The sequence below is a fragment of the Pteropus alecto genome, unplaced genomic scaffold (assembly GCF_000325575.1).
Source record: "Pteropus alecto unplaced genomic scaffold, ASM32557v1 scaffold86, whole genome shotgun sequence".
NCBI lineage: Eukaryota > Metazoa > Chordata > Mammalia > Chiroptera > Pteropodidae > Pteropus > Pteropus alecto.
Genome location: NW_006442109.1, coordinates 17,060,420 through 17,070,981, shown reverse-complemented (window position 1 = coordinate 17,070,981; position 10,562 = coordinate 17,060,420). Strand labels below are relative to the sequence as shown.

At 35.5% G+C, this 10,562-nt stretch overlaps 1 protein-coding gene and 1 non-coding gene across 3 annotated transcripts in view; both read left to right on the top strand.

The window, feature by feature from the left end:
• The window catches only part of TEX9 (testis expressed 9), a 57,800-nt gene that overhangs the window by 27,308 nt on the left and 19,930 nt on the right, over window positions 1–10,562 (top strand). For both annotated transcript variants that reach the window (XM_015596113.2, XM_015596112.2), the window contains one exon: window positions 8,058–8,192. In XM_015596113.2, coding sequence (XP_015451599.1) covers window positions 8,058–8,192 — 135 coding nt within the window. The remainder of the gene's footprint in view (window positions 1–8,057; window positions 8,193–10,562) is intronic.
• On the top strand, window positions 9,428–9,579 carry LOC112469904. Its single transcript, XR_003042757.1, has one exon. It is a non-coding gene; the product is annotated as a small nucleolar RNA SNORA62/SNORA6 family (small nucleolar RNA).

The window sequence follows — 10,562 nt, the reverse complement described above, 5'->3', positions numbered from 1 at the left end:
TTGTAGCTTTTACTTCCCTTGCCTTTGAGGTCAAATTCATAAAATCATCTTTAAGTCCAAGGTCCTTGAGTTTAGTTCCTATGTTTTCTTCTATGTATTTTATTGCTTCAGGTCATATATTCAGGTTCTTAATCCATTTTCAGTTAATTTTGGTGTATGATGATAGACAACAGTCTAGTTTCATTCTTTTGCAGGTGGCTTTCCAGTTTTCTCAGCACCATTTATTAAAGAGGCTTTCCTTTCTCTACTGTATACTGTTGGCTCTTTTGTCAAAAATTATTTGCCATGTAAACATGGGTTTACTTCTGGACTTTCAGTTCCGTTCCACTGGTCTGTGTGTCTGTGTTTCTGCCAATACCATGCCGTTTTGATTATTGTCGCTTTGTAGTGTAATTTCAAGTCAGGCAGAGTGATGCCTCCAGCCTCGTTCTTTTTTCTCAGGATGGCTTTGGCAGTTTGGGGTCTTTTGTGCTTCTACACAAATCTGATGATTTTTTGTTCTATTTCTTTAAAAAATGCTGATGGGATTTTGATGGGGATTGCATTAAATCTGTATAATGCTTTAGGTAATAGGTCATTTTCACTATGTTGGTTCTTCCAATCCAAGAACATGGAATATCTTTCCATTTCTTTGTATCTTCTTCAGTTTCTTCGAATAGGGTCTTATAGTTTTCATCAGATAGGTCCTTCACATGTTTCGTTAGATTTATTCCTAGGTATTTTATTCTTTTCGTTGCAATTGCAAAAGGAATTATTTTTCCACTTTTCTGACAGTTCATTATGAGAGTATAGGAATGCTATGAATTTTTGAACATTGATTTTTGTACCCAGAAACTTTACTGTATTTGCTTATTGTTTTTAGTGTTCTTGTGGAGTCTTCAGAGTTTTCTATATAGAGAATCATGCCATCCGCAAATAGTGGCAGTTTGATTTCTTCGTTTCCTATTGGATGCCTTTTATATCTTTCTCTTGTCTGATTGCACTCTGTAGGACCTCCAATGTTATATTGAATAACAGTGGCAAAAGTGGACAGCTTTGTCTTGTTCCTGATCTTAGAAAAAAAGCTTTTAGTTTTTCACCCTTAAGTATAATGTTGGCTGAGAGTTTGTCATATATGGCCTTTATTATGTTAAGGTTCTTTCCTTCTATATCAATTGTTAGTGTTTTGATCATAAATGGATGCTGTATCTTGTTGAAGGCTTTTTCTGCATCTATTGATATGATCATATGATTCTTGTTTTTTAATTTGTTTATGTGGTGTATCACATTAATCTATTTGCATGTGTTGAACCATCCTTGTGTCTCTGGGATGAAGCCCACTTTATTGTGGTGCATAATCTTTTTAATATGTTATATTTGGTTAGCGAGTATCTTATTTAGGATTTTTGCATCTGTGTTCATGAAAGACATTGGTCTGTAGTTTTCTTTTTTTGTATTATCCTACCAGGTTTTGGTATCAGAGTAATACTGGCCTATAAAATGAATTGGGAAATATAGCCTCCTCTTCAATTTTTTGGAAGAGGAGAGTAGATATTAAATTGAGGAGAATAGGTATTAAATCTTCTTTGAATGTTCGGTAGAATTCACTGGTGAAGCCATCTGGTCCTGGACTTTTACTTTTTGGTAGGTTTTGATGATTGTTTCATTTTCCATACTGTTGATCAGTCTATTTAAATTTTCCAGTTCTTCTTGATTCAGTCTAGGAAGACTGTATTTTTCTAAGTACTGGCCCATTTCTTCTAGGTTATTAAATTTGGTGTTATATACTTTTTCATAGTATTCTTGTATGATCCTTTGTATTTCTGCGATATCAGTAGTAATTTCTCTTCTTTCATCCCTGATTTTGTCTGTGTCCTTTCTCTTTTTTCTTTAGTGAGTCTAGCCAGGGGTTTGTCAATTTTATTAACCTTCTCAAAGAACCAGCTCTTTGATGCATTTATTTTTTCTATCTTTTTGTTTGTTTGTTTTCAATTTCATATATTTCTGCTCTAATTTTGATTATTTCTTTCCTTCTGCTGACTTTAGGCTTCATTTGTTCTTTTTCTAGTTTTTTAAGATAAAGTGTTAGGTTGTTTATTTGGGCTTGTTCTTGTTTTTGGAGATAGGCCTGTAATGATATGAACTTTCCTCTTATGACTGCTTTTGCCATGTCCCAAAACTTTTGATAGGCTGTACTATCATTATCATTCATTTCCATATATCTCTTGATCTCTCTTTTTATTTCTTCTCTGACCCAGTTATTCTTCAGTAGCATGTTTTTTAATCTTCATGTATTTGTGGTTCTTCCTGATTTCTTTTTGCAGTTGATCTGGCTTTAAAGCATTATGATCAGAGAATATGGTTGGTATGATCTCAACCCTCTTATATTTGTTGAGGCTATTTCTGTGTCCCAGTATGTGGTCGATTCTTGAGAATGTTCCAGAGAAGAATGTATAAGCAGCAATTTTGGGATGGAATATGTCAATTATATCCAGTTGGTCTAATGTGTCGTGTAAGGATGTTTTTTCTGTTATTCTTCAGTAGCATGTTGTTTAATCTCCATGAATTTGTGGTTATTCCTGATTTCTTTTTGCAGTTGATCTCTAGTTTCAAAACATTATGATCAGAGAATATGGTTGGTATGATTTCAACCCTCTTTTATTTGTTGAGGCTATCTCTGTGTCCTAGTATGTGGTCGATATGTCCAGTTGGTACAATGTGTTATTTAAGGACATTATTTCCTTATTGATTTTCTATTTGGATGATCTGTCCATATCTGTCAGTAGGGTATGGGTATTAGGTCCTCTGCTACGATAGTGTTTTAGTCTGTTTCTCCCTTTAGTTTTGTTAGTACTTGCTTTACATATTTCGGGGCTCCCTGATTGGGAGCATAGGTTTTAATAAGTGTTATGTCTTCTTGGTGCATGATTCTATCATTACGAAGTATCCCTCAGTATCTTTCTTTACCTTTTTTATTTTGAAGTCTATTTCATCTGATATTAGTACCGCTTCTCCCGCTTTTATCTGAATGCCTTTTGCTTAAAATATCATTTTCCATCCTTTCTCTTTGAGTCTATATTTGTCTTTGGAGCTGAGATGTATCTCCTGGAGGCAGCATCTGGTTGGGTTTTGTTTTTTGATCTATTCTGCAACTCTGTGCCTTTTTATTGGTGAGTTCAGTCCTTTTACATTTAGGGTAATTATTGAAATATGAGATCTTTTTGTAGCCATTTTATCTTTTGCTTTCTGGTAGCTCAGTGTTTCTGTTGCTTCCTTATCCTCGTGTTTCCATTTTTTTAATTTGGTTTGTTTTTGTGGGTTTTCTCTCTGTTCCTTCTTGTTTTATGTTATGTACTTCAGTTCTGAATCTTTAGCATGTGGTTACTGTTATGAATATGTAAAGGATAGTTATATATATACAGTCACCCATTTTCTTCTGCATGTTCTTAATCTCCATTCCCTTTTGTGAATGTAGATCTTTGAATCCTCCCCTTTTCAGTCATTGTTGTTTCACTTTGTCCCTGTGTATGCTGAACGTTCATTACTATCTTGCTATAGTAATTCTCTTCTTATTATTTAAGCTTATAATGCCCTGTTCTTAGTAAAGGTTGCACTCCTCTGTTTCCATTTGCCTGATGGTCACCTTATGCTATATATATGTGTGTGTGTGTGTGTACATACACACACACACACACACACACACATATTTTTTGGTCATTTTGTTTTAAGTGAGCTGACCCCTTTTAGTATTTCCTATAGTGCAGGCCTCGTAGTAGAGAATTCCCTCGATTTTTTTTATATCTGGGAAGGTCTTTATTTCTCCTTAATATCTAAAGGAGAGCTTAGCTGGACACATTATTCTAGGCTGGTAGTTCCTTTTACTTAATATTTTGAATATGTGATTCCACTCCTTTCTGGCTTGTAAGGTTTGTGCTGAGAAGTCTAACAATAATCTAATGGGTTTTCCTTTATAAATTATTGCTTTCTTCTCCCTGGCTTTCCTGAGAATTCTGTCTTTGCTGTTGATTTTTGATAATTTTAATACAATATATTTTGGTGAAGACCTTTTTGGCTTGAGATAATTGAGTGTTCTGTGGACGTCTTGAATTCCAAGCTCCAGCTCATTCCTTAGATTTGGGAAATTCTCGTCAGCTATTTGTCTGAAAACGCTTTCTAGTCCCTGCTCCCTTTCCTCGCCTTCGATAATGCCCATTATTCTTACGTTTCATCTCCTGATGTTGTCAGCTAGTTTTCGTATTTCTCTTTCATTATTTTTCATTTTTTGGTTTATCTTCTTCCTTCTGATTTATTTCTAGATTGTGTCTTCAATATCACTTATTCTTCCTCCATTTGGTCGACTCTATTTCCTAAGCTTGCTACTTCATAATTCATGTATTTTAGTGTGTTCTTCATCTCCAGAAGTTCTATTTGGTTCTTTTTTAGGGTTTCAGTCTCTCTGCTAAAAAACTCATTCTGCTGATCTAGTTGTTTTTGTTTTTGTTTTTTTTTCAATTCCTGGAATTGTTGATATGAATTATTTTGGATCTCATTACGTTTTTCCAGAAGTACCATCCTGAATTCTCTGTTATTTAAGTCTCATATTTCTGTGTTTTTAAGCTTGTTTTCCGGAGAACATCTTGGTTGTTCATGGCGTTTAATGGACTATTTCTCCACCTGGACATCAATGGAAATGTATTCTGCTTTTTTCCCCCCAGAAAGAAGATTTATCATATAAAAGTCTCTCTTTAGCCTGTTGCTAAGAAGGCGTTTTCCTTTTGGTTTCCAATAGGTGTTGTCTAAGCCTCTTGGATCCCTGCTTTATATATAGCCTTAATAATGCATTTTTTTCTTATAAATATTCAATCACTATTGCTACCCTCAGTCTCAGTCCCTGTCAGTGTTATATACAGTTTTGGTAGCGTTTGCTCAGATTCTCCTGGTGTTTGGTTTTGGAGGATATTGGGGGAGGCGCCCTCTGAGTTGGAGGATGGGGGCTGCAGCTTGGCTTCATCTTTTGCAACTGCAGCTGTTAATAATCAGCTGTTGCCTCTCTGCCGTCCCCACTTTCCTGCTTTCTGACCTGGTCCCTGGGCACTGCCACTGTGTGGAGCTCACAGCTCTCTCAGGCATCTTCTTTCCTACCCCTACTCCTACAGGGAGCTCTGGCTACGAGAGGCACTTCTTTGTTTCTCCCAGTCTACCACCTGACTCCCGAGGTTTTGACCTGTGGTAGCTCTTATTTGCAGATCCATTGCTCAGATGTGCTTGTGTGCAGGTTGGGTGCTTTTTGTTGAGTTTAGTTGTTCAGTTTGTTGTTGTTTTAAGGGGAGAGATCTGGGGACATCTCTCACTCTGCCATGCTTCTGATGTCACTGAGAATTTTTTAAATTCTTTATGCAATGGACTAGGAATGGTCCCATATTCCATTCAGACAGTCTGTAAAACACCTTGCTCTCTCAAGACTGGGTCTTTGAAAAAGGCTCTGGCTGTAATTTGCCTAAGTGAAGGTGTTTTGTGAGTATTTAGTAGGTCTAAGTGCTAAAGCTTTTACATGGAGGAGCCAGGCTCAGCAATTGCTTCCCCAAATTATAGTGTTCACCAAGACAAAAGGTCTTGATTTCCCTTCTCTAGTCACCAACAAAATGCTTCTCTCCCTAAGAATTTTAAAACTGACCACACTAAGAAAAGGAGTGGATCTCGCTCTGAAAATAGACACACTGGCTTTTAATGTTAAGGATTAACTGCTGTCTCTACTAGGCCACAGACCATCAAATAGAATAACCTTGAACCAGTTACAAAACCCGTAACGTTCTTACGAAAGTGATCCTAGTCTCTAAAATTCCTAATTCCCTTCAAATGGAAGGTCTAGAATGAAAAACTCGAACTCTCTTGTCAGTCCCCAGCTTTTAGGCATTATTAAGGCTTTATACAAAGTTGTCAGCATTCAGGAAAGGCCTTCAAACTCAATTTGTGTTACTCTTAAAGCATTTACTAGATTTTGTCTTTTCCTGTGGCTACTGATAACTTTTTCTCTTTTTGCCTTCTTCTAGTATTATATGAATGCTTTAAAATTTGAGAGAATGGTAAATTATTTCTCCTTGTATCTCATAGTAGTTGAGTGTTAAAATTAGATTTGATTTTATATAAGTTATCTAGCTTTTTCTTTTAAAATTAATGTAAAATTCAGGGCTTCAGATTTTTCATAAATTTTTTCTCTAGAAATATGAAAACTGCCAAATTTTTTGTAATAATAGACTTACTTTATTGAGTATTGTCAGGATCCAAGCTCTCTCATAACAATATTGGTATCCTGTCTGCATTTTATAAAAAGTACTTGAGTATGATTGAAAATAGAAATGTTTTCAAGTTTTCAAAAAGGTTTTTCCTGTCTTTAGTGGATTTACTTAAATAAGAAAATTTCCTGCTTTACTATTCTTCTGATTATCTATTTTCTTTTTCACTTCTCCCATGAAGAGGGACAGACAGTATTGATTCCGTAGTAGGGGACATATGTGGTGAAGGATGGTTTTCATTTTTCTGTGAAGTAGGTTACAAAGTTACCAAGAATTGTGGACTTTGTAGCTAATGAGAATCTCTGCATTTTCCATGTGAACAGTGAGATAAATTGGGCTTGCTCTTAGTGTAAGCTACCACCCACAAAGCTGTGAAGAAGGCTGGTGATAGCAGATGGTATTCATACACAGTTTGATTTGTTTAGAAACTTACATAAAGAGCAGCATGTGTTTTGTTTAGTTTTCCCCTTAATTACTCAGAGCCAGAGAGATCAGTTTTGAAATAAAACACAGTGATACAGCCAGGAGAAAATTTATAAAAGAAGAAAAAAGAGAACTGTATTTTTAACTGCATCATTTCAATTCCATGATATTTATTATGTTTTTTGTATAAGGCTCTGTACTAGGCATTGCAGGCTGTGCAAAGAAGAGTGAGTTAAGTATTACAAAATAAATTCTGTTCAATAAACATGTCACCAGTACCTCTTACATGCCACTACAGTGCTGGGAATATGGAAATTAAGACAGTTCTTATCCCCAAGAAGCTTACTCTATAGTGAGGAGAATGAACTAAATGGGTAGATTCAGTTCCACACAATAGGTACTATGATATATGTATACCAAGATGCTATATAGAAGCTCTGAAGAAAGGGTACTTAATCCAACCTGAGAGGATAGTGAGGAATATAGGGAAGGCTTCTGAGAGGAGGTAAAACCGTAGTGTACAGCCCTAGCTGAGTCTTAAAGGCTGAGTAGGTGCTAGTCACGTAAAAATGAGGATGAGGTAGGAATCAAGGCAAAAGGAAGAGCATGAGCAAAGGCTCAAAAGCAAGATACAGCATGACTGTTTGACAGATCCAAGTACTGCTGACATAGCCAAAAGGAACATCTGGGGTTGGATATGAGATTATGGTGCCAAATTATGATGGAGTTTGGAGTTTATCCTATATGTACATGTTTCTTTTTTATGTTAAGTTTGGCCTGCAGATTCTCTGCAACAGCATCTCTTAGAATATTTGCAGAAATGCAGGTCTAAACCCACCCCAAAATGTAAAAAATAATCCATAGGATCTGTTGTTTTTGCTCAGAATTGGGATTTCTCTATAAGACTAATGTTGAATGCTCTGTATTTAACAATTATTTTTTTAAAATGATATACCTTGTCAGTTTTACACAACAATATTTATGTGGGAGTTTATGCCTTACATTGGTGTTTTGGGAGGTTCCCAAAGTAAGAACTATAAAGAGTTGCTTATAAAATATAGAGAATATTTATATTGTATCTTGGGGTCAATAAAGAGAGGCAGAGAATTACTAAAAATAATTTGAAAGCCTAATTTATGACTGTATCTTTGAAGATATATTTTTCTAGTACCAAGTCAAGAATTCCTTGAGACCTCTATCACTTAGTGCTCAGCCTCTAATGCTCTGTGCGTGTGTGTGTATGTGTGTGTGTGTATGTGTGTAAAATTTGGGAGAAAGCAAGGAATGTAAAAATGGAAAATGTTGCAAAATAGTAGAGGAAACATATTTATAAATGCTCCATATATCTCTTTTACTTTACAGGAATTAGAAAATAAAAGACGACTTCAAAAACAAGCTTCCACTAGTCAAAATGCTACAGAAGTTCGCTTGAATAGAGCTCTAGAAGAAGCAGAAAAGTATAAATTGGAGCTAAGCAAATTAAGGCAAAATAACAAGGTATGGAAAAATTGAATAGTTATATTAATGATTACCTTTGCTAACTTCCTCTTTTATGTAAGAATCAATAGTTTTTACATTATAATTCTCATTGTCATGGTGAACATTTCTCTTTTCAAAAATACATTTGTTATCGATATGTACATTTTCAGTAAGTTAGGATTATATTGCTTGGGCTGTTGCCGTGATTGGATGATAACATAACTATTTGGAGGATTCATTCATTTTTTTCATTCAACAAATATTCATATGTTTTTTACACTCAGCACATATAATACTATGCCCATATTATATGCCATATTATATACTTTTTCTAATCTCTGGGGATAAATGATGGGGAAAAGTCTCTTGTATCTCAAGTCTGTTTTATCTTTCTTTGAGGCCCAATTTTCTAATATATAACACCAGGGGCCATTTTATAGGTCAGTGGTTCTCAAACTTGAGCAAGCACTTGGCGCACTTGTTAAAACATAGGTTGCTGGGCCCTACCCACAAAGTTTCTGATACAGTAGGCTCGAGAATGTGCAGTTTTAACAAGTTCTCAGGTAACACTGATGCCACTGGTTCTGAGATAACATTTTGATAACTACTGTTATAATTACTGTATTCCCAGTATTTAGCTAAAGGTTGTCATAGAATTAGCACTCAATTTCTAAAATATCTGTTGAATAAATGAAGGCTTAAATACTGATGTGTGCGAAAACCTTTGTACACTCTGTAAATATTGGCTATTAGTTTTTGGTTCTGCGTCAACCTGTAAGTGATGCTCCAATGGCTTGGATAATGAAATTAGGAGCCGCCTTCGTTACATACACAAAACGATATGTTTTTGGATTAAATTAGTAGTATTATAGGACATAGAACAAAACTGAACTTGATAAGTCCTCCAACGTGTTTAACAGGCAAATATGTTACAGTGACTACAGAGCTTTAAGATATCTTGTGAGACAGTTTGTATAATCAGGCTATGTTCATATTCAAGAGCCATTGATGGCATGATGACAGGGATTTATTAATAGAAGTTATTAAATGAACAAGTTAAAAAGTCTTGCCTTATTTCTAACTTTTCTCTTTGAGGGATGTTTTTGGGATATACAGTAAGTTATTCCTTGGGGTCTAATATATATAAGGTTTTCTTTTGTGAGCGGGTATATTTTTTTCCATTTTAATTCTTTGTACCTTGCTTCTCATTCTGATTAGACATGTAATTAGGTAAGCAATTAAAATTATTCAGGTCTGTATGTTTAATAAGGTTTCCTGAGGCCACTGACAGGCCGATGAACTCACAAGTGTAATAGGGTGCTATACAAGGGGCAAGTTTTTCATTAACACCACAAGGGTCTCTGGCCCAATGAATGGAGTTTGATAAGTAATACTTGCTACAAGTGAAGAAGAAAAAGAAAAAAAAAAGAAATAAGGTTTCCATAAAATAAAACAAGATTGCCTCATAGTCATCAGAAAGTTAGATTTATTTAAAAAATAATAATAAACTTATCTTCCGCAGAGGTTAGGAAACCGAGTAATCTGGCTTTAGAGTGACTTTTGAAATGATGTCAATCAACTTAAACCAGATGCCGCATGAGTGCAAGAACCCCATCTCATTCACTGCTGTGCCTCAGTGTATGGAACATAATAATTGCCTCTGAAACACACTGAAGGAAGGAATGATGAAAGATTCAAGAGGGATGATGTGATGGTTTAACTGGAATTCTACTTAAAAACAGGACATTTGATAGAAATATTTATGAGGCCTGCTAGGTGCCTGCCAGATCTTTATTAGAGGCTGGAGATATAAAAGTGATAAAAAATAAATGTGGTCCTTGTAGTCATGCACCTTATGAGTGAAGAAATTGGATGTCATTTAGACAATTCATCAAGCAAAAGTAAAGGGCAACTGTAATAAATGCCATGATGGGGGTACATGGTGCTTTAAGCAGGTAACCAGGTCAGTGAATGCTTTTTAAAAATATAATGTTAAACTAAGATCTTAATAACATATAGGAGTTATGTGCCAGGGAGAGGTTGTGGACACAAGGACTAGTATGTAAAAAATAGCTCTATGGCAGGAAAGAACAGAAGGCAATAAAAGGCAGGAATGGATGTGAAGGGAGTGTTACACAGTGAGACTTCAAATATAGGTAAAGGCCAAACCATCTAGGTCTTTCAGGTCATGTTAAGTATTTTCCATTTTATCCAAAAAGCAATGCAAAGCCACTACATGGCCATTTTGAAAAGCATCAGGGGAGACTATGCCGTGATCAGATATGCATCTGGAAGGTATTTCTCTGTTTGAAGAGTGGAGAATTGATTGCAAGGAGGCCAGAATGAATGCAGATAGACTGGTTAAGAGTAACTATGTGAGATATGATG